Source organism: Lampetra planeri, chromosome 14 (assembly GCF_965212315.1).
Source record: "Lampetra planeri chromosome 14, kcLamPlan1.2.h2, whole genome shotgun sequence".
Lineage (NCBI taxonomy): Eukaryota > Metazoa > Chordata > Hyperoartia > Petromyzontiformes > Petromyzontidae > Lampetra > Lampetra planeri.
Genome location: NC_136120.1, coordinates 3,220,872 through 3,248,218, shown reverse-complemented (window position 1 = coordinate 3,248,218; position 27,347 = coordinate 3,220,872). Strand labels below are relative to the sequence as shown.

At 51.4% G+C, this 27,347-nt stretch overlaps 1 protein-coding gene across 1 annotated transcript in view; it reads left to right on the top strand.

Annotated features, from left to right (window-relative positions):
- LOC144722304 (peroxidasin homolog) overlaps positions 1 to 27,347 on the top strand; it is a 92,940-nt gene that overhangs the window by 57,872 nt on the left and 7,721 nt on the right. Inside the window, exons 14-20 of the mRNA XM_078600443.1 lie at positions 5,070 to 5,226; positions 11,501 to 11,609; positions 16,494 to 16,651; positions 17,649 to 18,589; positions 19,147 to 19,745; positions 20,575 to 20,709; positions 21,983 to 22,191. Of these exons, the coding sequence (XP_078456569.1) occupies positions 5,070 to 5,226; positions 11,501 to 11,609; positions 16,494 to 16,651; positions 17,649 to 18,589; positions 19,147 to 19,745; positions 20,575 to 20,709; positions 21,983 to 22,191 (2,308 nt within the window). The remainder of the gene's footprint in view (positions 1 to 5,069; positions 5,227 to 11,500; positions 11,610 to 16,493; positions 16,652 to 17,648; positions 18,590 to 19,146; positions 19,746 to 20,574; positions 20,710 to 21,982; positions 22,192 to 27,347) is intronic.

Sequence of the window (27,347 nt, the reverse complement as noted above, 5' to 3'; positions counted from 1 at the left end):
GTGGTGTGTGTGGTGTGTGTGCGTGTGTGGCGTGCGTGTGTGTGCGTGTGTGGTGTGCGTGTGTGGTGTGCGTGTGTGCGTGTGTGGTGTGTGTGTGCGTGGTACGTATGGTGTGTGGTGTGTGTGTGTGTGTGTGGTGTGCGTGGTACGTGTGGTGTGTGTGTGTGTGCGTGTGTGGTGTGCGTGTGCGGACTGGCCCTCACCTTCACGCGATGTCCAGGAACGAGGCGAGATGGAGGAGACAATCTTTTCTCGTTTGTGTTACTTATCGAAGCCTACATTTTATGCAACTGACTCAATTGATATAACTCAAACGAACACTTTTCATATATTGTCGCTGCGTAGATTATTTAATCTGCGTGCAATTACTAGTTGGTGTTATTGTTAATCTTACTGCTGGCGAGTTTTAACACGTTGGTAATGTCTTTTTATAGACTTTTGCCATTTTTGGTCAAACATTTCAAATGCAGGCCACTTCCAAAATGGGAATAAAACGCTGCAATATATATTTTTTATTTAAAGCAATGCATCAACATAACTGTTCTTTGCCCTTTGCCAACACAGAACGTGCCTTTAATTGTGACATCTTTCATCACGACATGGCCATGAGAAAAATGAAATTCTTGTCAAAGAGGAGGGGATCGCCAACAGCATTGCTGATCATCCTTCTCAGTGTTTGGCTGCCGCACACAAGACTGGGCTCGCGGTCAAATTGAGCTCATTGCCATTTCAAAGTAATTGACATCACCGTGCATCTGAAAGGCATTTACGTTCACAGGGCACATGACTTCAGAACATTGGCAAGGGGTAGTTGGGTGGGATGCGGGGTAGGGGGGGGGGAATTTGCCAGCTGGCATGTTTTGGTGTAGGCCACAGAATCGGGCACCCAGCGCGGGTCTCCACACAAACACTTTCACATTTCTGTTAACTTCGTTTTTTTTTTGTAGCGATTTGGAGAGAAGTGCGGAGAAATCTGTCGGACAGGCGAACGATGTTCGCCCTTTCCGTGCAAGATCGTCGTCTTTGTCGGGAAGTTGGGACGACGTTAAAAAGGAGCGTGGAGTCACCAGTTTACTCCGCAGAGATTTGCAAAAGCGGATTGTGCTTTATGTTTGTTGTATCGGGTGATATGACTTTGGGTTGTGTTGTTTATGTGCATTTTCCAGTGCCGGATTAAGCTAGTGCGGGGCCTGTAGCATATGTTATAAAGGGGCCCTATATAAAAAAACCCACAAATATTAAAACACAAATTTGTAACTTGCATAGTAAAGTAATTGTATTTTTTCATTTGCTATACAGCCAGATAAGACGACAAATCGCTAACCTGAAACACCCAGTCGTTCGTAAAAGTTGAAGGCGGTATAGTACTATAGTAATAGAGCAAGTGCCGAATCACTGGACCGGAATTGATAGCTTGAAAGCATTTAGCGCAGGGCCCTTGAAGGTGCGGGGCCCGTAGCATTTGCTACTTTTGCTACGAGGATGATCCGGTACTGTCCCTCGTGCGCCGTGCCGGCCTTGGTGGTCGTTCACAGCGCCTGCCCCAACAGTCTGTTAAGACCCATACGGCGGAATTGTTATCTTTGCGTGTCTGTGTGTCTGTGTGCATTTTTTTTCTCGAGGCACACAACTCGCTACGTCGCGCCTGGGGCTACTCTGGGGAATGAGGCAAATGAATGTGCTTCTCCCAGAGCACTCAGCTTGTTCAAGAACAAACACGCGCGTGCTCGCATTCAAACATCTGGCTGCATTTAGCACATCGCAAACCGGCGCGCGCGTGCGCGCACACGGCGTCTCCCTACAGTGAAACAGATGTCTTGAGAAAAGTAAATTAATAAATAATGTGTCCCACCTTGTGTTCCAAAACAATTAGAAGATTCCAGCAGTCACGGTTAAATGTTCGCACGTCGGTTCACGCGGCGCGGTGCCCGATGTGAGAGCCACAACCGCTCCTCCTGCCCTCGTCCCCTGCTATTTGAATCGGCTAATGTGGGACACCCCACTTTAACACGTAGTCGGCTTTCATGACCAATATCCATGGTAGAAGTTTTTTATTGGTTAGATCGCGTAAATATAAATGTGTCGTTGCACCCACCACCACCCGACACAGCCAATTTGTAAGGTTTGTCTCGTAAACAAAACGTGCCAATTCGTTACTAGTTCAGTAAACCGGTGTGTTGGAGAGTAAACCCACAACATGCACTATTCAATGAGGCTGGTTGACAGCCACTAACTCTGGCTGTCGCCTGATGAGGCTGGTTGTAATTGCCGCTGAAACGTTGTACTCGAATTGTAAATGTCGTGTGTTTACTCTCCAACACACCGGTGTACTGAACTAGTAACGAATGGGCATGTTTTGTTTACGTGACAAACATTACTTATTGGCTGTGTCGTGTGGTGGCAGGTGCAACGACAACTTTATATTTACGCGATCTAACCCAAAAAACCCTCTATTCTGGGACACCCCGTAATCAGACGCAGAGGGACAGGGTTTCACGTGGATTTCTGAAAGAGAGAATATACCCATTCATTAAGTCATTCCTCGATGTTCTCTCTGCAAAGGAATGCACTCAATTATTTGCCCATTACCGAAATTCCTGGACGCGCCAGAGAATCGCTTCGGATGTCCAAATTCTCTGGCATCTACGTTCCAGCGGGGCCTCCGTTTGTTGTCACTGATTAGAGGTTTTCTTTTTGCAAGCGTCTCGCTAAGCGGTCTGCAAGCGGTCGCTGGATCCGAACGCAATCGCGTAGCAGCCGGCGGGGCCACTCGGTGATGCGCCCCAAAACTCAAGTCGCGCGTTTGCCGAGTCCGTTTGGCGGAACTCGTCGAAGCGATCTGAGCGCTCCCTGCGGAGGACGACCGTCAGTCAGGTCCGAGTTGTATTTGTGTACGGCCAACGTTGCTTAGGTACTGGAGCCATGGGGCACATTCCTACCGCGTCGGCCGGCTGCTCACGTGGATGCGCTTGGCCATAATTCATTGTCGCGAGGGCTATGCCCAACGTGTGGCTTTGCGGAGTCGCGAAACTCTGCGGTGGCCCTGGGCGCTGTCGAGGAGCGTTGAGAGGGCGTGAGCGAGCGCTCGGCGTGTCGCGTGTGCATCGGTTCGTCGGTGCAAACCGATGCTCGCGTTCACTATGCACGTATCAAATCGTGCGCGTGAATGTGCATTCTTTTTTTTTTACTCCTGCAATGTGTGTTTATGGGTTTGTACATAGCACATAGTACACGAAGGGACTACGTGTATATATTTATATGTTCAAGCCTTTGTCGATCTGTTGCGATGCAGAGCCTCCCCATGGTGTTAGTATGACTATACGGTACTTCACCATACTGGCTAGTACAACTTTGTGAAGGGGGGGGGGGCGGGAAGAACCGGTTTAGACAACACTCACCACTGATGCCATCCATGACCGAGAATCGAACTCAAGTGGCCCGGCCTAGGGAACAGGGCGTTAAAACATCGCGTTCCACAACTTTAGCCCCCCCCTCCTCCCCTTCCCAGAATTATCTTCACCAAACGGTAAAAAAAAAAGTATTGGACCTTGACTGTAATCATGACAATTAATCAAATTGTGGGGGAACTTGCATCGCTAGAGCCCTAATCATCGCCACACGTGGGCTGCGTTACTGCCGTTGTTACTATTATCAGAACCACACATTTCACTTTAGACGTGGCCACGTGTCCAGACAACAGAATGTGCGGAATCCTGTGCACCCTCTTCGCTGCTGTTTTGACAAACAACGATGCTCAGTGGTTACCTGTGTGCCGTGCCAGGCCACGTGATTTCGTGCTCGCTACATTGTCACGTGGAGCGGTGGAATCTTCGGCGTCTGTGAATGTCACCGATCGGGCGACTCTTTCAAATGAGGCTCACCCCGTTCTCTTGAATTCTCACCTGGTTACACAAAATCAACTTGGAAACGAGAAACCTTCTTTGCTAATCATTGAATCCCTTTTTTTTTTAAAGTATATACAGTTGTTTACATCGTACTATTATAATATTACCCACGCTGCACTTGCAATGCACAGGTTGCCAGCTTGATCGCTCGTCGTTGAAACAATGGTGAAGGTATTTTAATTCTGCCCACCTCTGTCCACCCGGCAGTATACATGGGCTCATGACAGTCGATCAGCAGGTAGGGCGTGGGTACTACCATCTCTTACAAAAGGTCTGGCCAGCGTGGCCAAGATTGCCGCCAGAGTGACTCTTTAGAGCCGCTTTAGCAGAGGCCCCTACCCCGGCATGAGCAGGTAACTGCAGGCCTGCAGTGTTGATATTTAATTTATTTTATAGTTTTTTTCCATTTAAACATCTTTAATATTCGAATAAATATTTTTTTTTTGACTTTGTCACGTCCCACATTTTATATTTGTACTGGATGCTTTCTTTATACGGCAATTGCTTTTTTTGTTATCGATTTGGGCCTCTACGAACGCTGTCTTAACAGCGGGCCCAGATTACCCCCACGTCACGTTGAGCCTTTGCCTCGGGGTCCCAACGCCCCTTCATCTGGCACAATAGTAGTAATGATTTTTAAAATAGCATTTGTGTCACATGCGTCCGGATATTTCTGATGGATACATTTTGCCGGGGCTGATGAGCTGAATCAGCTGATTTGTTAAAGCCAATAGTATTTTTTTTCGACCTATAATTTGTTTATAGTGTCCTTTCCACATTTACCCCCTTACAATAGTTGTGTTGCTGCTGCTGTTTTAACAACGTCGACGTGGGAAATAAAAACGTGGAAAAAAAGACGTCAACCTCGGGGAGCGGTAGTGGAGTAGCGATTAGCGGCGCTGTGGTGCGAACCCAGTGACCCGAGTTTGATTCCTGCTCACGGTGTGTAGTAAACATCGCTACTGGGGAGACAAAGGTGGCCGGGAGTGGTGCTGGCCACCAACCCCTTCGTGTGCCGTACCGGCCTTCATAGGCGCTTGCAAACAGCACTTGCCCCAAAAGTGTGTTAAGACTCTACGGGGGATTTTCGTCTTCGTTTCTGTGTCGTTGTTGTTTTAATTCACAGACTGACTGACCGAGTGTGCGTGCGTGCCCGCTGTGCAGGACGGGGCGCCGCTGTCGGAGAGCGGGAAGTTCGTGATGAGCGCCGAAGGCTTCCTCATGGTGCGCGACGTGAACGCGGGCGACGAGGGCCGCTACGAGTGCGTGGCGCGCAACTCCGTGGGGCACGCGTCCGCCAGCATGCTGCTCTCCGTCAAGGGTCGGCACGCTGCCCACCACGAGCACCACGAGCAGCAGCAGCACTAGCAGCAGCATGAGCAGCAGCATGAGCAGCAGCATGAGCAGCAGCATGAGCAGCAGCATGAGCAGCAGTACTAGCAGCAGCACTAGCAGCAGCATGAGCAGCAGCATGAGCAGCAGCATGAGCAGCAGCATGAGCAGCAGCATGAGCAGCAGCATGAGCAGCAGCATGAGCAGCAGCACGAGCAGCAGCATGAGCAGCAGCATGAGCAGCAGCATGAACAGTAGCAGCAGCACGAGCAGCAGCATGAGCAGCAGCATGAGCAGCAGCATGAGCAGCAGCATGAGCAGCAGCACTAGCAGCAGCACGAGCAGCAGCATGAGCAGCAGCACGAGCAGCAGCATGAGCAGCAGCACTAGCAGCAGCACTAGCAGCAGCACGAGCAGCAGCACGAGCAGCAGCATGAGCAGTAGCACGAGCAGCAGCACGAGCAGCAGCACGAGCAGCAGCACTAGAAGTAGCATGAGCAGCAGCATGAGCAGCAGCACTAGCAGCAGCACGAGTAGCAGCATGAGCAGCAGCACGAGCAGCAGCACTAGAAGTAGCATGAGCAGCAGCATGAGCAGCAGCACTAGCAGCAGCACGAGTAGCAGCATGAGCAGCAGCACGAGCAGCAGCATGAGCAGCAGCACGAGCAGCAGCACGAGCAGCAGCACGAGCAGCAGCACGAGCAGCAGCACGAGCAGCAGCACGAGCAGCAGTACGAGCAGCAGCATGAGCAGTAGCATGAGCAGCAGCATGAGCAGCAGCACTAGCAGCAGCACGAGCAGCAGCACGAGCAGCAGCATGAGCAGCAGCATGAGCAGTAGCATGAGCAGCAGCATGAGCAGCAGCACTAGCAGCAGCATGAGCAGCAGCATGAGCAGTAGCATGAGCAGCAGCATGAGCAGCAGCACGAGCAGCAGCATGAGCAGCAGCATGAGCAGTAGCATGAGCAGCAGCATGAGCAGCAGCACTAGCAGCAGCATGAGCAGCAGCATGAGCAGTAGCATGAGCAGCAGCATGAGCAGCAGCACTAGCAGCAGCATGAGCAGCAGCATGAGCAGTAGCATGAGCAGCAGCATGAGCAGCAGCATGAGCAGTAGCATGAGCAGCAGCATGAGCAGCAGCACTAGCAGCAGCATGAGCAGCAGCATGAGCAGTAGCATGAGCAGCAGCACTAGCAGCAGCATGAGCAGCAGCATGAGCAGCAGCACTAGCAGCAGCATGAGCAGCAGCACTAGCAGCAGCACGAGCAGCAGCACGAGCAGCAGCACGAGCAGCAGCACGAGCAGCAGCATGAGCAGCAGCACTAGCAGCAGCACGAGCAGCAGCACGAGCAGCAGCACGAGCAGCAGCACTAGCAGCAGCATGAGCAGCAGCACGAGCAGCAGCACGAGCAGCAGCACGAGCAGCAGCATGAGCAGCAGCACTAGCAGCAGCACGAGCAGCAGCACGAGCAGCAGCATGAGCAGCAGCACGAGCAGCAGCACGAGCAGCAGCATGAGCAGCAGCACGAGCAGCAGCACTAGCAGCAGCACGAGCAGCAGCACGAGCAGCAGCATGAGCAGCAGCACGAGCAGCAGCACTAGCAGCAGCACGAGCAGCAGCATGAGCAGCAGCACTAGCAGCAGCATGAGCAGCAGCACGAGCAGCAGCACGAGCAGCAGCACGAGCAGCAGCACGAGCAGCAGCATGAGCAGCAGCACTAGCAGCAGCACGAGCAGCAGCACGAGCAGCAGCACGAGCAGCAGCATGAGCAGCAGCACTAGCAGCAGCACGAGCAGCAGCACGAGCAGCAGCATGAGCAGCAGCATGAGCAGCAGCATGAGCAGCAGCACTAGCAGCAGCATGAGCAGCAGCACTAGCAGCAGCACGAGCAGCAGTACTAGCAGCAGCAGCACTAGCAGCAGCACTAGCAGCAGCAGCACTAGCAGCAGCAGCACTAGCAGCAGCACTAGCAGCAGCAGCACTAGCAGCAGCACTAGCAGCAGCAGCACTAGCAGCAGCACTAGCAGCAGCACTAGCAGCAGCAGCACTAGCAGCAGTAGCACTAGCAGCAGCACTAGCAGCAGCAGCACTAGCAGCAGCACTAGCAGCAGCAGCACTAGCAGCAGCACTAGCAGCAGCACTAGCAGCAGCACGAGCAGCAGCAGCACTAGCAGCAGCACGAGCAGCAGCACGAGCAGCAGTAGCACGAGCAGCAGCAGCACTAGCAGCAGCACTAGCAGCAGCAGCACTAGCAGCAGCACTAGCAGCAGCACTAGCAGCAGCAGCACTAGCAGCAGTAGCACTAGCAGCAGCACTAGCAGCAGCAGCACTAGCAGCAGCACTAGCAGCAGCAGCACTAGCAGCAGCACTAGCAGCAGCACTAGCAGCAGCACTAGCAGCAGCACGAGCAGCAGCAGCACTAGCAGCAGCACGAGCAGCAGCACGAGCAGCAGCAGCACGAGCAGCAGCAGCACGAGCAGCAGCAGCATGAGCAGCAGCATGAGCAGCAGCACGAGCAGCAGTACGAGCAGCAGCATGAGCAGCAGCATGAGCAGCAGCATGAGCAGCAGCATGAGCAGCAGCACGAGCAGCAGTACGAGCAGCAGCATGAGCAGCAGCACGAGCAGCAGCACGAGCAGCAGCACGAGCAGCAGTACGAGCAGCAGCATGAGCAGCAGCATGAGCAGCAGCACGAGCAGCAGCACGAGCAGCAGCACGAGCAGCAGCACGAGCAGCAGCACGAGCAGCAGCATGAGCAGCAGCATGAGCAGCAGCACGAGCAGCAGCACGAGCAGCAGCACGAGCAGCAGCATGAGCAGCAGTACTAGCAGCAGCACTAGCAGCAGCACGAGCAGCAGCATGAGCAGCAGCATGAGCAGCAGCACGAGCAGCAGCATGAGCAGCAGCACGAGCAGCAGCACTAGCAGCAGCACGAGCAGCAGCACGAGCAGCAGCACGAGCAGCAGCACGAGCAGCAGCACGAGCAGCAGCACGAGCAGCAGCATGAGCAGCAGCATGAGCAGCAGCACGAGCAGCAGCATGAGCAGCAGCATGAGCAGCAGCACGAGCAGCAGCACGAGCAGCAGCACGAGCAGCAGCACGAGCAGCAGCATGAGCAGCAGCATGAGCAGCAGCATGAGCAGCAGCATGAGCAGCAGCATGAGCAGCAGCATGAGCAGTAGCATGAGCAGCAGCACGAGCAGCAGCACGAGCAGCAGCACGAGCAGCAGCACGAGCAGCAGCACGAGCAGCAGCATGAGCAGCAGCATGAGCAGCAGCATGAGCAGCAGCATGAGCAGCAGCACGAGCAGCAGCACGAGCAGCAGCACGAGCAGCAGCACGAGCAGCAGCACGAGCAGCAGCATGAGCAGCAGCATGAGCAGCAGCATGAGCAGCAGCATGAGCAGCAGCATGAGCAGTAGCACTAGCAGCAGTACTAGCAGCAGTACTAGCAGCAGTACTAGCAGCAGCATGAGCAGCAGCATGAGTAGTAGCAGCACTAGCAGCAGCACTAGCAGCAGCAGCATCCTCATCATTACCGTCATCACCCATCCTTAATACCAGCATGGCCATCATTTTCACCTCTCTGAATACAAACACGGCCATCCTTATCAGCACCTTGAATGTAATCATCATGATGATGATCATCATCATCATTGTTATCGGCAGTAGCATTCGCTTATGTGTCAGAATTAACGCTGGCAGCAATATTAGTGTCGTCATCGTCATCACCTCGAATCATCCACTATCAATGTCTTCAATGTCATCATTATCACCATTGCCATCATTGTCATCATCAGCCTGAAATAATATCACAGTGGAAACGTATCAATAATCATCAGCACCAACGACGAATATCTGATGTGGTCGTGAGCCTCCCCTACGTTGGCTCGGCCCATATGAGTACCTGGTGCAGTGTGTGTGTAAACATGAATACTGGGGAGACAAAGGCAGCCGGGCATGCTGCTGCCAACACGTGTCTCAGCAGTCTGTTAGATGCTATACGGGAGATCTTTGTGTTGGTCTTTGGAGGGAGTAAGTGGACTAGGCACTCCCATCGCCGGTGTCTCTCACACAGCTCCAGTAAAACTCCCCACGTGTCACCAGCTGCGTCTTCGAACGAGTCCGCGCTAACCTGCGTCTTGACACCGGTCACGCACACACGTAACGCGCCGTGTGCTGCGGGCGACATTTTCTGGAGCCGTGCCTCGTAAGGCCCCCCCCCACTCGCCTCCAGCATCTGGATTCTTTTTTTTTGTAAAGGAGAAAAAAACGACACGCAACTGCTGGGTGATTCATGGCAGCAGATCCCTTCCAAAAATAATAGCTCACCAACAGGAGTCTCGGTTTTCTCGCCACTCAGCCGCTCATCATCGCCTCAAACCATTGAGCAGTGACCGTGCCGTGCGATGAACACAAGTGGATTCAAGCCTCCCGTGTGCCGTTTGTATTCGTCACACGTCGTTGGTAGGGAGGGAGCTTGTGGATCACACAGGGATAGAGCCTATGGGAGGTTCCCACCTTTTGGGGCAAAGTGGAGCCTCATATTTCACGATACAATCGAGGCTGAATATAAGCACGCCTGGCCTTGGCAGCAAGGCCAGCTGTGATTGTATCCGGAGTAGCGTCCTTGTACCAGAAGTCGTCCTTTGCATTTCCCCCACCAGGCTAATTTAAGTACGTGTTGCTTATATCAGGACTGTGCTCATAAAAGGTATAAATATATCCGAATTCCACTCATTGTGGAGGTGGCTAGGTGCCACAGGGGCCGATTCATATGTTAGGCTATGAAGCTGCCACTGCTGAGAGTTTAGGTTCAAGTCGAGGTTTCAGCACCCCCCCAGACTAGACTAGGTGCAAGTCAAAGTTTCAGCACCCTCCCACCTCCAGACTGTACCAGGTTCAAGTCGAGGTTTCAGCACCTCCCCAGACTGGACTAGGTTCAAGTCCAAGTTTCAGTACCCCCCTCCCACCGCCCTCAGACTGGACCAGGCTCTCAAGCATCGTGAGCTGATGGCCTCAACCCATTGACCGATGACCGTGGCAAGGAAAACTCAATAAAATGTGGTTGTGTATTAATTGTGGATGAATTTCAACTCTGAAGACGAAAAGTGAGCACCTCAATAGCAGGGCACGGTGAGGTGGTGCAACACCACCCAGTGTGGATAAGAGGCGATTGAAGAGACCTCGAGAAGTTCCGTTGTTCCGTGATGTCATCTTGCCAAGACCGGTCTCTGACGTGGGTTGATGCGACGCGACTTTCTGTGAGCGCTCCGAACGGGAAGCTAGATGTCTCACGACAAAGCCACGGACAGAATAATTGGAATATAATTATAATTCCAGAAGGCCAATTATAATTCTAGAATTATAATTATAATTCTAGAATTATAATTCGAGAATTATAATTGCGTACGGTGCAAAAGAAGTTCAACATTTCTACAAATAGATTTTTTTCCCATGACGATTGTACAAATGATTCACAACATGCGGTGGCGACAGAGTTATAAAACCCAATACACAGGTGCAGTGGCGTGCCGTTCGAGTTCTTAGGTGGTGTAACTGTGCAGGGGCCTATGAGCCACACAAGCCTAAGTGCCGGGATACAGAGAGTTGGGAAATTTGATGGGGGTGGCATTTTATTCATTTAATTCCTTGCCCCCGGACCCATAAACGAAAACAAATTTTTATAATTTTACCAGGTAAGGCCCACTGAGCTGTATAGCTCTTTGTCATAAGCCACTTGGCCACAAATAGTAGCTCAAAGAAGTGGCTTGTGTGGAAATGTACAGAAGCCAAATACTTTTCGATTTAAAGCTTTCGTCACTGCAGGGATTCATATTCTTGGTTCTTTCGGTAAAGTCACGTAGAAGGGAAATAATAGATTAATAGAAAATATATAAATAAAATTATCACGACGTTTCGATTGCAACACAAGCAATCATCATCAGGTGTGAAAACAACAGCATATATATAAATATTTTTAACCGCTACTTTTTTCAAAAAAATTCTTGCTGTGGTTTTCACACCTGATGATGATTGCTTATGTTGCAATCGAAACGTCGTGAGAATGTAATTGTTTTATTCTTATTATTTTATTATTTCCCTTCTACGTGACTTTACCGAAAGAACCAAGAATATGAAGCCAAATACTCTCAACACCCATACCACCCGCACCATGTCACTGGTTTTGTTTGAGCGCTCGGATGGTCAAGAATGAGGCACCGCTCGTGACGCTCGCCGCGCTCTCCCCCGTGTGCTGCAGTGCCTGAGGCGGTGCGCTCGGGAGACTCGTTCGTGGAGGAGTCCCTGAAGGAGGCGATCCGGAGCGTGAACAGTGCCATCAACTCCACCCAGCGCGAGCTCTTTGACAAGTGAGGTGGCTCCCTGCCCGGTCTACACCAGCCGGCTTCAGTCCACGTGCATTTGGAGACACGCAGTTACATGAGGACCTCCGTACGGGGGTTGCCACCTTTTCCATTTTAGACCACACCCAGACACACATACATGTTTATCAGCCAGCCGAGGTCTACAGTATTATCAAAACTGCGCAGTGTAGTATTCTAAAGTTCACACAATACCGTTACCAGATCTCGTTACAAATCAATTCTCACCACCAAACACGGAAACCAATTCACGGACCATCCTGGGCAAACCAGGACATGTGGCAACGCTGTCGCCAGGGGTCATGGCGATTATTTGGCGAAGGTGCGGGATGTCGGAGCATAGAATTACAGTGCAATAATGGATTTTGATTCACTGTCCCCACGTAGACCCGCAGCCGTTAACAAGTTGTATTCGTGGCGGTTTTATATTCAATGACCCTCCAGGCTGTAACCTTGCTTACCTTTCAATATCTGATGAGATCCTGCGAAAGTTCTGGGCAATGTGTGCAAAGGCCAGCGAAATAAACGGGAGTAAGCTTAGATTTGAAGCTTTCGTGACTGCAAGGATTCATATTCTTAGGTTTTTTCGGTAAAGTCACGTAGGTAAAAAATTAAAATTAATAAAAGTAAAATAAATAAAAATCACGACGTTTCGGAGGCAACACAAGCTTCCGTCTTCAGGTGGAACCGTCACAGCACGATAGCTGTATCAAGTGCTGTATCAAGTAAAGAAGTAAAGATTACTTGATACAGCAATCGTGCTGTGACGGTTCCACCTGAAGACGGAAGCTTGTGTTGCCTCCGAAACGTCGTGATTTTTATTTTATTTTAATTTTACTTTTATTAATTTTAATTTTTCACCTATGTGACTTTACCGAAAAAACCTAAGAATATGGGAGTAATCTTGTCAGTTTTCTCATGAAGGAAGGCCTCTCAATGCAGTGCGCAGTGTTGATGGTAATTTGACCATACGCCACCATTGCTGGTCAGTGTGTGAGGTGAAGAAGGAGAGGACTGATTCTAGATATCACTGACGACAGCCGTGGCTGGGAATTGAACTCAGGTCGCCGAGTTCACCGCCCAGTGTTGGGGTGAGCAGTGACGTAGCTAGCGGTTCGTGCATTCCGCAATTAAATATATTTATTTGCATCGAGTTATATTCGTTGAGCCTGTCCACAAACTACGACAAGCGCTGGTGGCTTTAATAATTAATTCCGTGAACAGAAATATTCAAGAAGAGATTTGTCACTTTTGTTTTTGATGGCGTGTTTTATTTATTAATGAAACCCATAAGAAAGTCTGCAATCGATTATATAAAAAAACACTTTTTCACGAGATCGGTAACTTTGACTGGCTGATCTTCTTGGTTCTTTCGGTAAAGTCACGTAGAAGGGAAATAATAAAATAAAAAAAATAAAACATAATAAAATAATTCTCACGACGTTTCGGCCACAATGCAAGCAGCCGTCCTCAGGTGAAGAACAGGGCTGTCGAAACGTCGTGAGAATTGTATTTTATCATGTTTTATTTTTATTATTTTATTATTTCCCTTCTACGTGACTTTACCGAAAAAACCAAGAAGATGAATCCATGCAGTCACGAAAGCTTTAAATCGAAATTTGACTGGCTGCTTACCCAGAGTTCACCTGACTTGCCCTGCAAATGCCGCGTGAGTTCGAGCAGCACGGCGTGTTCTGTATTTCACGCTGGCGGGAGCCCCGTTGCAATTCGACGTCAAATAAATTACTATTGGGCCCCCGCGGATATCTCCTTACCCTCCCCCACCCACAACCACCGCGTGGCTGCCCCCCTCTCTCGAGCGCGCACTTCCCCAATGGCACACACAGTGATCCACCCCGCCGTACGACTCCACGCAATGGGACCCGTGCCGCGCCAGGCTTATCGGAAACGGTAGAGCGGGTTACAAGGTAGTAGTGCTGGGGCTGATGAGCTGAATTCGATTAATAATCGGGTAATTTTTTGTTAATGTTTTAATTGTTTCAACTTTGCGTGATCTACATATCCTACGTTTTCAATTGGCACCCCATTCGTTGAAATTGGTGGAGCGCTCTAGAATGAGTTCTTCAGACAAGCGAATAATGAATTGGCGTCATGCGATAAATTATTCGATTAAGAAAACTAGATGGGCATCTAAAGAAGTGAAACTCACTCTCTCAATGAATAAATCGAGAGCATGCCCTCTGCACACGTGTGTCCCTCCACGTGAAAACATACACATCCCATCAACTGTAGGGTCTTCTCGCAGTGCATCATTTCAGTCGCGTTGGTTTAAAACTCGCAAACTCTGAACTTCTCTCGGCATTCATTGTGTCATCAGCGGAGTCAGGCTTGCTTCATCCCTGGTGAAATGCCACATTGCTAGAGGCAAGCACCCTCTCTGTTAGATATGGGTCCTAGTTTGATACAAACCTAAATATTAATCGTAACAATCATTGAGTTATTTCACTGAAACACAGAATCTGCAGCTTTTTCAAACAAAGTAACCTGCATAGATTTTTGTTTTGGTTGTGTTCTCTGTTGCTGTCCGGACGGGAGTTTCTGACAGTAACAATTGTTATGTACTCAAGAAAGCCTCGGTGAGTCCCAAGACTACTTTTCAGGAGATTCCTGCATTGGGATGTTTGTCAACTTGCATACGTGTCTTTACGTGGGAGGAAACTGGAGTAAGCTCCAATCTCGTTGAAACTACAACACCTGGCAAGCCCCGGCGGCCACCCATTCGAGTGCCAACCCCGCTAAACTCTGCTCAGTGTCCCATGAGTTTGGGCGCAGTTAGCTTGATTTTGTCGCAGACGATAGATTGCCTTTTCACAATCGACTGACAGATCGTTCTCTCCCAAGTAACTTCACGCACCAAATGTGACCGCCAACGATTGACGGCATTGCATTGGAATCAACGGACTGCTGCTTTTAGCAGCCAAATCGCAAGCGACGAATAGCGGCTCCGCGTCGTCAATCACGAGGTCGTCAATCAGGTCGAATTTCGGCGACAACTCGGGGGTAGTGGTGGTGGTGGGCGCTGGGGGAGGGGGGAGAGTTCCAACGGCGGCGTCGAAACTTCGCAGTCACACGGTCGGTTATGAAGCGGCACACAGAAAACTCGACAAGAAACCTGCTGTGAACTTGGAGAACGTTATTGCTTGAAGAAGGAAAAAATAAAACGCGCGCGCAACAAAAAAAAACCCCCACTGCGGCCGAGCTGTTTCTGAAAATGCCAAGAGTTCTCGAAACACGAGGGGGCAAAAAAAAGAAAACTTTGACGAAACACGGCACGCTGTTGGTGGTGACTCACAATGATGTCACGATGTCAGCGCTCGCAACGCGTGGAGCGGACAGGGTGAAATGGCTCGGGGGGAGGGGGGGGAGAAAACATTACATCAGGGAGAATGTATTTTCTGGCAGAAAAATGTAAGGAGGAGGAGGGTGAGGAGGAGGTGGGGGGGGGGTGCTCTGGCGATGGTGTTGTGTTTCGTTTGGGAACGCGGCGGTGCAGCGATTCTTCATGCAGCCGGCGGGACTTTAACCGTGACCCCCATTGTCGGCTCCGCGTGTTTGCCTTGGCCTAATTAGGGATGTTATTCCCAAAACAAATATGTATCTTACGGCATATGGTGAACGGTTGGGCGTGAATGGAAATCCTGGCTCGTCCTACAGATGCACTTCATTTTTTTGCGGCTTTTAGTTTTTGCTTGTTGTTTGAGGCATTTGTGAAAGTTAACGGGGTGCGGTGAATACCTGCCAAACGTGCGTCCTCTGAACATCACAGACAGGGCATGTGATGTGCAGAGGACGCACGTTTGGCAGGCAAAGCGCAACGGAACACAAACGTGTTTAATCTTGCAAAATGTTCTTGCTGTGGTTTTCACACCTGATGACGATTGCTTGTGTTGCAATGGAAACATCGTGAGAATTGTATTGTTTTATTTTTATTATTTTATCATTTCCCTTCTACGTGACTTTACCGAAAGAACCAAGAATATGAATCCCTGCAGTCACGAAAGCTTTAAATCGAAATTTAGATCCATTCGTTTCTTTGGCCATGTCTGTCCAAGCACGAAGCTGATAATTAGCAAATGTTCTGCATTGAAATGTCTGCAATTAGACAATCAATTCCATCGCATGTTATTATTTTTGTTGATATAGCGTAAGGTCTTTTAAACTCCCAATGTTCGGGAACAGTGATGATTGAACTAGTTTTGTTGCGGTGTTTCAGTGTTGTCTCTTTAAAAAAGAACGGAGAGAAGATTTTTTTCAGTAGGGATCCTGTGGACCCCAATGTGGCCGCAGACTGTAGGGGTTTAAAGACAGGATAAAGTTGTCCACAGCGGTCTGCAAAGTGTCAAATTGTTGTGATTTGGGGGGAGGGGGGGTCATAACGTAATCCCAGAAGCCATTAATTAATATTTGCTTATTTCGGTATATTACTTTTCATCTGTAGTCTCTTGTTTGTTCTGAGTCAATATTCACATTTTTTTGTTCATTCCAGTAGCCTGAATGTGACGTTCGCTCGCGTGATTTGTAACGATGAATTCACTGCTCGCCGACGTGTTGTTGTTGCGTTGCCACCCATGCTGGCTTGTCCTGGGGAAGCTGTCAGTCTACCTCGGGACATAACAGCCAATCCTTGTACACGGAATTCTTTCCTCTACTGCCACAACGAGACATTTTTCTTCCCACGATACGTCCCGGTTTGTTGGTGCCTCGGCAACCCGACAGCTCTCGTGCGAATCTTGCCGACGGCCGTCACGTCGCGATCGCGGTGCGCTGCGTCTCGGAGGCGAGCAGACTGACGATCGACTCGTCTCGTCTCCGTCTCTCAACCCCCCTCCCCTTTCACCTCCTCCTCCGCAGGCGTCCGCGCACGGCGGGAGACCTGCTGGCGCTGTTCCGCTACCCGCGCGACCCCGACACGCTGGAGCAGGTGCGCGCCGCCGAGATCTTCGAGCGCACGCTGCAGCTCGTGCACGAGCACGTGCGCGCTGGCCTCACCGTCGACCTCAATGGCACGGGTACGCCGGCGCCGGCGCCACGGCGGCGGACTGGGTTCCCAAGGGGATTCCCGCGGACGCTTCGTTTGTTAAACCGTCGGAGGAAGCGATGTCGCGCGCGCGTCATTGTTGGCTGTGTGAACGGCGTTAAAGCTGTGAGTGACGGCGAGGCTCCTCTTGCCTGCGTCGATGTTGGTTTGGTGAAATCGGCGAACGTCACTGCCTGTGGCACGTGGGTCAGAGATGCACACTGAGAATTACACTGAGAGGCGGAAATAGGAACACGTGGATCAGAGAGCATACACAAGTTACAGACTATTGACTCTCAAGGGGAGGTTGCTTGGGCAAGACACGTCGCTAGAAGAGACGATGGCCATTCGCTGAGAATAATTGCCTTTTGTCAGCCAAGGGAAAGAGATGGAGCGACATAATCTGCTCGTAGGCATGTACTTGGTGGTTTTTACACGATGCCGAGAGGAATTGGGGAGGCCTTCATCCAGCTGGCTATGGCAATACTGATAATTCGCATAAATGTACAGCTCTTAGTCCATCCACCGCCGGATGAAGGCCTCCCTGATTGTGAGCATTGCAGAGGTTTGCAGTTCGAATTCGGATTTAATTAGCCATAATTATTAACAATGCATTAACAATAAATAGGCATGCACCCTCTGCTTCACAGTGGACTTAGAGATCCCATGATGTTATTCAAACAAAAGTAGATCAATGTCAGCCGGCGCCATGGTCCAAATTGGCCAAAATATGAAAAATCACCTGCAAATTACTCAATTGCAATTATTGACCATCAGCCCCCGTCTCCCCAAGGACTGGCAGGCTAATGGCCACGTGCAGGCGTGTGCTGCGTTAGCCTGCGCCGCACAGATGACCGCTGTCGCTCGGAGTGCCCTTCGAATGTTCGAGGCGAGACGTGAGTTTTTCCAGGGGAGGGGGCTGCTTAATCGACGCCGTACGGACGCGGAGACGATCATTCACGAACCGCCCCCACCCCCTCCGCGCGCAGGCTTCCGCTACAACGACCTGGTGTCCCCGCGCTACCTGGAGCTCATCGCCAACTTGTCGGGCTGCACGGCGCACCGCCGCACGCCCAGCTGCTCGGACGCGTGCTTCCACCAGCGCTACCGCACCGTGGACGGCAGCTGCAACAACCTGCAGCACCCCATGTGGGGCGCGTCGCTCACGGCCTTCGCGCGCCTCGCGGAGCCGGCCTATGAGAACGGCTTCAACGAGCCGCGGGGGGGCGGCGCCTCGGGCCGCGGGCGGCCGCACAGCGGCTTTCCGCTGCCGACGCCGCGCCGCGTCTCGGCCGAGCTGGTGGGCACCGAGAAGATCACGCCGGACGAGCGGCACACGCACATGCTCATGCAGTGGGGCCAGTTCCTGGACCACGACATGGACCTGACGGTGGTGTCGCCAAGCCAGGCGCGCTTCTCGGACGGCGAGCCGTGCGCCCGCGCCTGCACCGACGACCCGCCGTGCTTCCCCATCGAGCTGCTGCCGGACGACCCCCGCGGGGGTCACCGGAGCGGCGGGGGCGGCGCGGCGGGGCGCTGCATGTTCTTCGTGCGCTCGAGCCCCGTGTGCGGCAGCGGCGCCACGTCGCTGCTCATGAGCTCGGTGCTGCCCCGCGAGCAGATCAACCAGCTGACGTCGTACATCGACGGCTCGAACGTGTACGGCAGCACGGAGCGCGAGGCGGCCGACGTGCGCGACCGCTCGTCGCGCCGCGGCCTGCTGCGCCGCGGCATCGCGGTGGGCGCGGCCGGCAAGCACCTGCTGCCCTTCGCCACGGGCCCCCCGACCGAGTGCATGCGCGACGAGAGGGAGAGCCCCATCCCCTGCTTCCTCGCCGGGGACCAGCGCTCCAACGAGCAGCTGGGACTCACCTCCATGCACACGCTGTGGATGCGTGAGCACAACCGCATCGCCGCCGGGCTGCTCAAGGTGTGACGCGCGTGTGGGGGAAAGTGGGGGGGGCACGGCAGGTGTCGCCCCCACCTCCTCCTCCTCCTCCGATCTCCACCACCCCCCAATCGTGGTGGTGGTGTTGCGGGCAGGTTTCATCGCTGCCCTCAATGCTATGTTATTGTCTTGTCGATGTTGTTATCCTTATTGTTGTTGTCACCTTGGTTATAATCAACATTGTCATCGTCGTTCATTGCTGCCGTTATCAGTGTTCCCGTTGTCGTCATCGTTGATTGTCATGGGGTCAATTATCGTTCTTGGCAGGATCATCATCACCGCCATTGTCATAATCCCCCAGATATTAAATATTGGCTTGCAGCAGTTTTTGTCACATGGCCATCTATTTTTTGGCATCACTGCAGTATTACAAATACAGTCATTTGGATTTACATGCTTTCGACATACGACATCGTCTCGAGACGCGGCGCAGTCCTCAGCCCACGCGTCTCATCTCACCCTCTCGCGCGGCGGATTCACGCTCCCGTTCCTCCCCCCCCCCGCCTCCCCCCGCCTGCACCCTCGTGCGACTCCGCCAGCTCAACCCGCACTGGGACGGCGACACCATCTTCCACGAGTCGCGCAAGATCGTCGGCGCGCAGATGCAGCACATCACCTACGCGCACTGGCTGCCCAAGGTGCTGGGCACGGACGCCATGCGCTCCGAGCTAAGGCCCTACGCGGGCTACGACCCCTCCGTGAACTCGGCCATCTTCAACGCATTCGCCACGGCCGCCTTCCGCTTCGGCCACACGCTCATCAACCCCGTGCTGCTGCGCCTCAACGAGTCCTTCCAGCCCATCCCCGAGGGCCACTTGCCGCTCCACCGCGCCTTCTTCTCGCCGTTCCGCCTCGTCAACGAGGGCGGCATCGACCCGCTGCTGCGCGGCCTCTTCGCCACGCCCGCCAAGAAGCGCGTGCCCTCCGAGATGCTCAACCTGGAGCTGACGGAGAAGCTGTTCCACATGGCGCACAGCGTGGCGCTCGACCTCGCCTCCATGAACGTGCAGCGCGGCCGCGAGCACGGCCTGCCCTCCTACGTCGCCTACCGCCAGTTCTGCAACCTCACGGCGGCCGTCGACTTCGAGGGGCTGAGCGGAGAGATCCGCGACCCCGTGGTCAGGGAGAAGATGCGCAAGTGAGAGATGCCGCCGCTGTTGTTTGCTTGTTCGTTGGTTCGTTTCGGCACGAACGAGATGATGCGCTGGCTGTGTCTGTCCGTTCGGTGTGGGGGGGGGGGGGCAGCAGTGGGTTGCTATGAGGGACGTAGCCTATTGAAAACCAATCAAAACTGATCTAAAAGTTGGCCAAAACTTAACATGAACCAGAGCAAAAGGGACTACTTTCATATGTACACACGGACTTTTTTTCCTGAAAGCGATTTCCGTACTGCGAAATAAATACTTCCAAACGCATGCTGGAAAGTGTTATGTAATCCGCTGGATTTATGTTTGTTTAAAAAATGTGCAGGTGGTGCGATTGCACGGTGGCCCATAGGCTCGACGAGTTGGGGAGCCGGGCTACAAAGAAGGGGGAAATTGAACAGCCTGGTGCCATTTCATTCCTTGCACCGGGGACTATACAAACCACGCTACTCCACTGAAACCACCATCCAGGGTTTCCACCTGTCCTGGTTTTCTCAGGATCGTCCTTTTTTTGGGGTTGCGGACATTTTTCCTGGGAACTCCATAAGTCCCGGCGAGACTTTAAACGTCGCGTAATCGTACACCGCTCACGACAGCGCATCGAACGTAATTCTCTCCCCTGCCCGGCATTTGCGAGACATTCTCCCTCCCGTGATACGTCGCGTTTTTTTTTGTTTGTTTGTTCGCACGCTGGAGGCGGCAAACCGCACTGCCATCCCCACTTCCCCCGCAGCCTTCGTCGCCGTCGCGCGGCGATCGGGGCCGACGGCGGCCCGCGTCGTGGCGGGGCGCGCGACTGTAATTGTGTCTCTCCCTGCTCAGGCTCTACGGGACCCCCGAGAACATTGACCTGTGGCCAGCCCTGATCGCGGAGGACGTGATTCCGGGATCGCTGGTGGGGCCCACCCTCCTGTGCCTCTTCACGGAGCAGTTTCGCCGCCTCAGGGATGGGGACAGGTACAGCGGGGACGGTGCGGTGGTTGGCGGTGGTGGCAAATGGTGTACATGGATGGGTGCGTAGTGCTAGACATCGCTTGTCGACGGTGATGAGCACGGTTGGCTCCGTACGGTGCGAAAAAAGAAGTTCAACATACGTACAGGCGATTCGCTGATGATGATGATGGGTTCGGTCACATCTGAGTGAATCAGGGTTCTCAAGTTCAATGGATGGATGGTCCCAGCTCAAATTTATCTATGACTGTGAATAAACCATCACATTCAAATAGTTCTGACTTAATTTGGCTAAATTACAACGATGAGAAATAAAAATATCACTTTCACTGTCATGGGACAAACAGTATTCTCAGTGGCAGAGCGGTTGGGTGTGTTGAACAGAGATTACTTGGCAGGATCTCAGAGGTAATTCTATGATATCCACTGCCGTGGGCCATTGTCACCTCCGATAAGCACGTTTGGCTACGTGCGGTGTGAAATAAGTTCAACGTGCGTTGCCTAGCACAAAACGTTGTATTGCTTTGAGAGATCCGCATTGATTCTTTGCCTCATGATGTGACCCCGAGAGTACGTGCAGGATAAATGTGTGGAGAAACTAAGAAAGAAATTATAAAAAGCTCGTGTTACTAAACTGAGTTGAATTAAACCAGGATGCTAAGACATAGCACTCTGGTTACATTTAGAATGTTTCCATTTCAATTTCGGCCATGGGATGTCTGAATTCATCTTTCATTCTGGAGTCCATAAAATTAATACCACATTGGTTCGCTGCTGTGTCGAGAGACGCGCTCCTGCTATAGGAATGTGGAATCCCTACCTCTGAATTAGAACTGCTAACAGAGGCGAGCATCACAAGATGTTTTTTTGGGCACTGAGACACTAACGTGGTGCTGGAAACTGCTGAAACACGTGTCGTGAACCGGGGCCTTCGACTTTTTGCGGTAATATTGAACTCTCCAAAGTAAACCACAACCACATGCATTTTGGAAAACAACAACTTTTGGCCGCAGCTGCTATAGTTAAGGGGCCAGAGCATAATAAACTGATGCCACCTGCGGTAAAAAGAAAAGTTGCGGCACCGCTATCTCTAAATGTATCCTGCCATTATCCCCACTCACTCAGGGCTTTCCTTCCTTAACCTCTTCGCTCATTCCTATCCCGGGCCTACTTCTCCACGTCCGCTCCGCCAACGCAGCCCTCCATCTCCTGGTTCGACACTCAGGAAAGCACTCTTACACCGGCGATCCTCGCCTTCGTGCGTGCGTGCGTGCGTCAGGTTCTGGTACGAGAACCCGGGAGTGTTCTCCCCAGCGCAGCTCACGCAGATCCACCAGAGCTCGCTGTCGCGCGTGCTCTGCGACAACGGCGACGCCATCACGCTGGTGCCGCCCGACGCGTTCGCCGTGTCCGCGTACCCGCAGGGCTACGTGTCCTGCGGCACCCTGCCCAGCGTCGACCTGCGCATGTGGCAGGACTGCTGCCAAGGTAGGTGTCGCGGAGAGAGAGAGAGAGGGAAGATTGTCCCCGCGTCGTCACGTGGTGGAGAGACTTTTGACTTTTAAACAACTTTTATTGCCGCCAGCAGCAAAAGCACTGGAGGCGATTTCAATATGAAATACAGTCACCAGCAAACAAATGAAAATAAACGCTACAAATCGACGCGCTGTGGCGCTAAAAGCACCGCGCACAATACAAAATAAAAGTCACGTGGTTGTGGTGTCATCGCGCACGCCACGGTGACGAGCGAGCGCTTCAGAAGGTGAGAGAGGATTGACCCCGCGTCGTCGCGTCGTGTAGCGGAAAATCGGGCGGTGCGAAGTGAGCTGACACCTGCTATGTGTGTGTTGAACTTTTTTTGCACCGTACGTAGCCAACCGTGCCAATCGGAGTTGCGTAGCGAGTCATGTTTGGAACAAGCGGGGGTTTTCTCAGGGTGCTCCGGTTTTCTCCCACACGGACGGAGTTGGAGAAACATCCCAAATTAAGTTGTTGGCTGCCTTCCCACCCGTCTGTGGTTTCCCCTAGGAAACCGTGCACAGTACAAATTAAAACCTTTAAATGGACGTATGATTTTAAGCCTTTACGACATATGATCAAACCTTAATGCGCCACTTGTCTGTAGCTGGAAGGAACAATAATGCTCGTAATCGTGATCTAAAGTGAACTAAGCATCCATGTAAAGTTGTGTTCCCATGATGAACTTACGCTACATGGACGTGCTGCTTCCTTCACACTCGCTGCTCGCATTATTATCAACTCGAGTTAAATCCTTCCGAGGACACACACGTGGCGGAAAGCGTTACACAGTCAACGCGTATGCATGATTTTTCTTCCTTCTGTTCAGAGTGCTAAGTTGTCTTCTTGGGGGAGGGCATGGTTGCTAGACTCATGGGGAGGAGAGGGTCCGGTTGGGGTTAGGTTTAGCGATACGCAGAGGGCTGATGGCGATGAGTGGCCTCCATGAAGCTTTGTCTCTTCCACGGTTTCCCCACGGTCTGAAACTCCCCCCAGCCTCTTGTGCTGTCGACCCCCTGTCCCTGTTCCAGTCCAGGCTCCAGGCCCCCCCCCCCCCCTCTGACTGCCTCATTCTCGCTATAAAATAAATACAGTGAGGGAAAAAGTATTTGATCCCCTGCTGATTTTGTACGTTCACCCACTGACAAAGAAATGATCAGTCTATAATTTTAATGGTAGGTTTATTTGAACAGTGAGAGAAAGAATAACAACAACAAAATCCAGAAAAACGCATGTCAAAAATGTTATAAATTGATTTGCATTTTAATGTGGGAAATAAGTATTTGACCCCCTCTCAATCAGAAAGATTTCTGGCTCCCAGGTGTCTTTTAATCTAATCTCAGATCGTTACATGTATAAAAGACACCTGGGAGCCAGAAATCTTTCTGATTGAGAGGTGGCCAAATACTTATTTCCCTCATTAAAATGCAAATCAATTTATAACATTTTTGACATGCGTTTTTCTGGATTTTGTTGTTGTTATTCTGTCTCTCACTGTTCAAATAAACCTACCATTAAAATTATGGACTGATCATTTCTTTGTCAGTGGGCAAACGTACAAAATCAGCAGGGGATCAAATACTTTTTTCCCTCACTGTATCACCACGAATTCTGTACAGCGCCTAGAGATGCAGCCGCATTTGGAAGCTCTGTGAGCCGGCATCGCTACACCGTAGCCACGCCAGTGCCGCGTGGCGTCTCCCAGGGGATTGGCTCCGGTTCGGACGGGCTCCGTCTGGGGCGGCTCACGAGCGTGGAGGAGTTGGAGCCACCCCGAGCGCTCACGGCGGCCCCTTTGGCACGAGGCATTGAAATGGTCTCCCCTTGCCTCCAGTTCGGCAGGTCGCAGCAAAGGCCGTGCTTTTGAATTCGATGCAGTCTTGGTGGGTTCTCACCTGGTCGAATCGAGATTACCGACTTCGCGGCTTCGCAACAATCGTAAAATGGCACGGAAGATGATGAAATAAAGAGTGCGGTTGTTCTTGTTAAAACTGGTGGTGTAGTCATGGTGACAGAGCAGGTGGTAGTGGTCAAGGAGCGGTTGGGGTAGTGATAGGGGTTGGGGTAGTGATAGAGGTAATGATAGGGGTTGGGGTAGTGATAGGGGTTGGGGTAGTGATAAGGTAAGGGTAGCGATAGGGGAAGTGATAGGGGTAGGGGTAGTGATAGGGGTAGGTGTAGTGATAGGGATAGGGGTAATGATAGGGGTAGTGATAGGGGTAGGGGTAGTGATAAGGATAGTGATGGGGGTTGTTTTAAGGGAGGTTCTGAAGCAGGTTCGTGAAGGTTATTATTTTACATGAAGTTGGAGCATACACAGACACATTTAAACATCTATTCACATAAAGATAGAATATTAAATATTAAATATGTTTTCGTCCATAGCCCTATTGACTTTGTGGACCATTGTGTTTCATTAGCATTCATTCAAGGCAAGCCCTGGACCGGGTTTAACCTTCTGGGTCTCATCAGCTGACGCACACCTGCTCAACACACAATTCCGGCTGCCAGATGTCATTGGCAAGAGCACGCAATGAAAGCATTTGGGTATGTTAAGTGCAAATCAATTTAGTATAATACTCAGCAGGCACTTGTCATAGAGCATTATGGGGGTCTATGTTTAAAGCTATTGCTTTAACATGATCCTTGGCAATTAAATATGGCTATTCTCAACTTCACTGCATATGCCAGGAAGCTAAACAAATGAATATTTGTCTTGAAATGTCATTGTTGTTCCTTAGTATTTCCACAGTGGTCTCGGTGGTTATTAATGCTGGTTGTGTGCGCGGCCAAAGGCAGCGATCGCCTCCGCGTAGGCTTTCGCGACGCTGCTCCGTGACTCTCCGTTGGCCGTTTGAATTCTGACGTTTCGCTGCGTGGGCTTCGGAGTGAAACGTCGGACATCGTGCCGAACAACACGAGGCAAAATGTCTCCCCGTTCAGCCTCGCTGGACTGTCGTGACCAGCGCTGGTCACTTGATTAGCTCAGCCTCTTGGAATTTCCACCGCCAGGCTCGGCGACCACCAATGGCGATGAGCGACGCCCAGCGCTCATTTTCCGAGCACGGGGAAAGTCATTCATCTTTTGATTGGAAAAAAACACAAAGCTCTTTTGTCGATCGCAAATTGCGACCCCACTGCACATTCCGATTCGAGGAGACGCTTGTATAACGCAAAGGTCAGTGGATTTTTCCACCCGCACCCCGCCCCCCCCCCCTTTTTTTGGTTTCTACCCAAGGCGCACATTTGCGTGATTCGCGTTAAGTGCCCCAACGGCAACAGCAGCAGCAAAAGAAACAAGAGGTAAATAAGCGGCGCTTGAAGAAAGTGCGTCATCGGTGGGCACTTTACGGTCTCGGGGTGGAACACAATGGGGGGGGGGCTTTTTTTTAGGTTTGGCTCCGAAAAGCGCCGTTGCTTCCATCCCCTGGAGGAACGGAGCCCTGGCAAAGTTTGTGCCCGTGAGCTGATAAGTGCCGGCTGTCACTGCCGTTTAAGATTGAGCGGTCGAGCGTGGCGTGCAAAAAGTTGAGTTTCTTTCCTTGAAATGAAACGCAGAAACGCGCATGTCAGTTCGAATACTGTAAAATGTTTTTTTTAAAGAACGATTACACTGTAAATGCAAACACACTCGCGTGGAGTGCGTTAGCGGAGACACACATCTCTTGTTCAGCGTTTTAGACTGTTGTGGCAAGTGCTGTTAGCGAGCAGCCATTAAAGCTGATGACCAACCCGTATCGATGCGCGTGAGAATTGAACCTCACAGAAGTGAAACGGGACTGCAGACAAAGGGATGTGGTGTTGAGGAATCCTGAGACAGATTCAAATCTGACGGACTGTTAGGTAATCTCCACAGTGCAAACGGCTCAAATTATGACAGCCTCTTGAAAGCCATTTGGGCGCACATACCACCACCAGCGCGTTATCTGAATTCCTGGCTTGAGTGCGTTGCAGATGAACAGTCCTCACCCAACCTTCAATTATAAGCTTGCCCATGGTACGCAGGTTTTATGGTGCAGGGCGTTCTAGAATTTTGCCGAACACGTTTGCTTCTCTGCTTCAGCTCACCCACAACTGACGGTTGGGGCGAGCACAGCACACGAGGGGGTGGGTGGCCAGCACCATACCTAGCCGCCTTTGTCTCCTGAGTGGCAATATTTACACACTCCACCAGGGTTCATCCAAGGGAGCCCAGGACTGGTTCAGATACTTATCACCGGTGTTGGATGTGAGCGAAAATCGAACTCGGTTCGCTGGGTTTGTAGCGTGGCACGTTAACCGGTGGACTACCGCTCATAAAACCACAGACACACACACACCTATGATTTGATCATTTACATTGTTGAATTTAATTTGACAGTTATGAAAAGCCAGGCGTGGACGTGTGTTTAGAGTTCAGCGTTGGACTCGCATGAACCCGCATGAAGAGCATCTCATGGGTGACACCATGAATGGCTGAATGCATGTTTGACCGTTTGTGTTTGACTCTGTATTGTTTCCCAGGCACAAGAGTAATACTCGTACATCATTTACAGCCCTTTGTCAATCCACTGATAGCTGACGGCCTTTCCACGCCGCGTCGGTTGCAAGGGATTATTTGACCATACTTCACCACACTGGGGATTGGGAGTTTGTGAATGGAGAAGGGCCCAGGACAGGTTCGGACATCATAAGCCAATGATGTTAGCCATGCTCTGCTATTATGATAACGGTGGGAAGTTATTCTTTGCTCATATCCGGATGACCACTTATGTGTGTGTGACCCGTGCTATGATGCTGTCCAAAATCTGTTTATTAGTTTATTGTAATTTACTATAAACCGCAGACGTTTAAACGTAATTGAAACGGGGGGGACATAAGGTATTTAGTTGCTTTTAATAGCCCCTAAAATCGGCAGATATATATTGTATCATTCGTATTTAAGCGCGACACACGATTGACATATATGGGCCCGAGCAATTTGCGTTTGCGACACACAATATGACTATGCCACCGTGGCTTGTGCAGGTTCGTGGTACTGCTGACTTGTGATGTTGTCCAGCAGGGATCAATCAAAGGAGGGTTTTTTTCCATTGCTTTGTTTTCGTTCATTTTAAAAGGAGAGCATTTTTGGCAGTTTTCAGTCG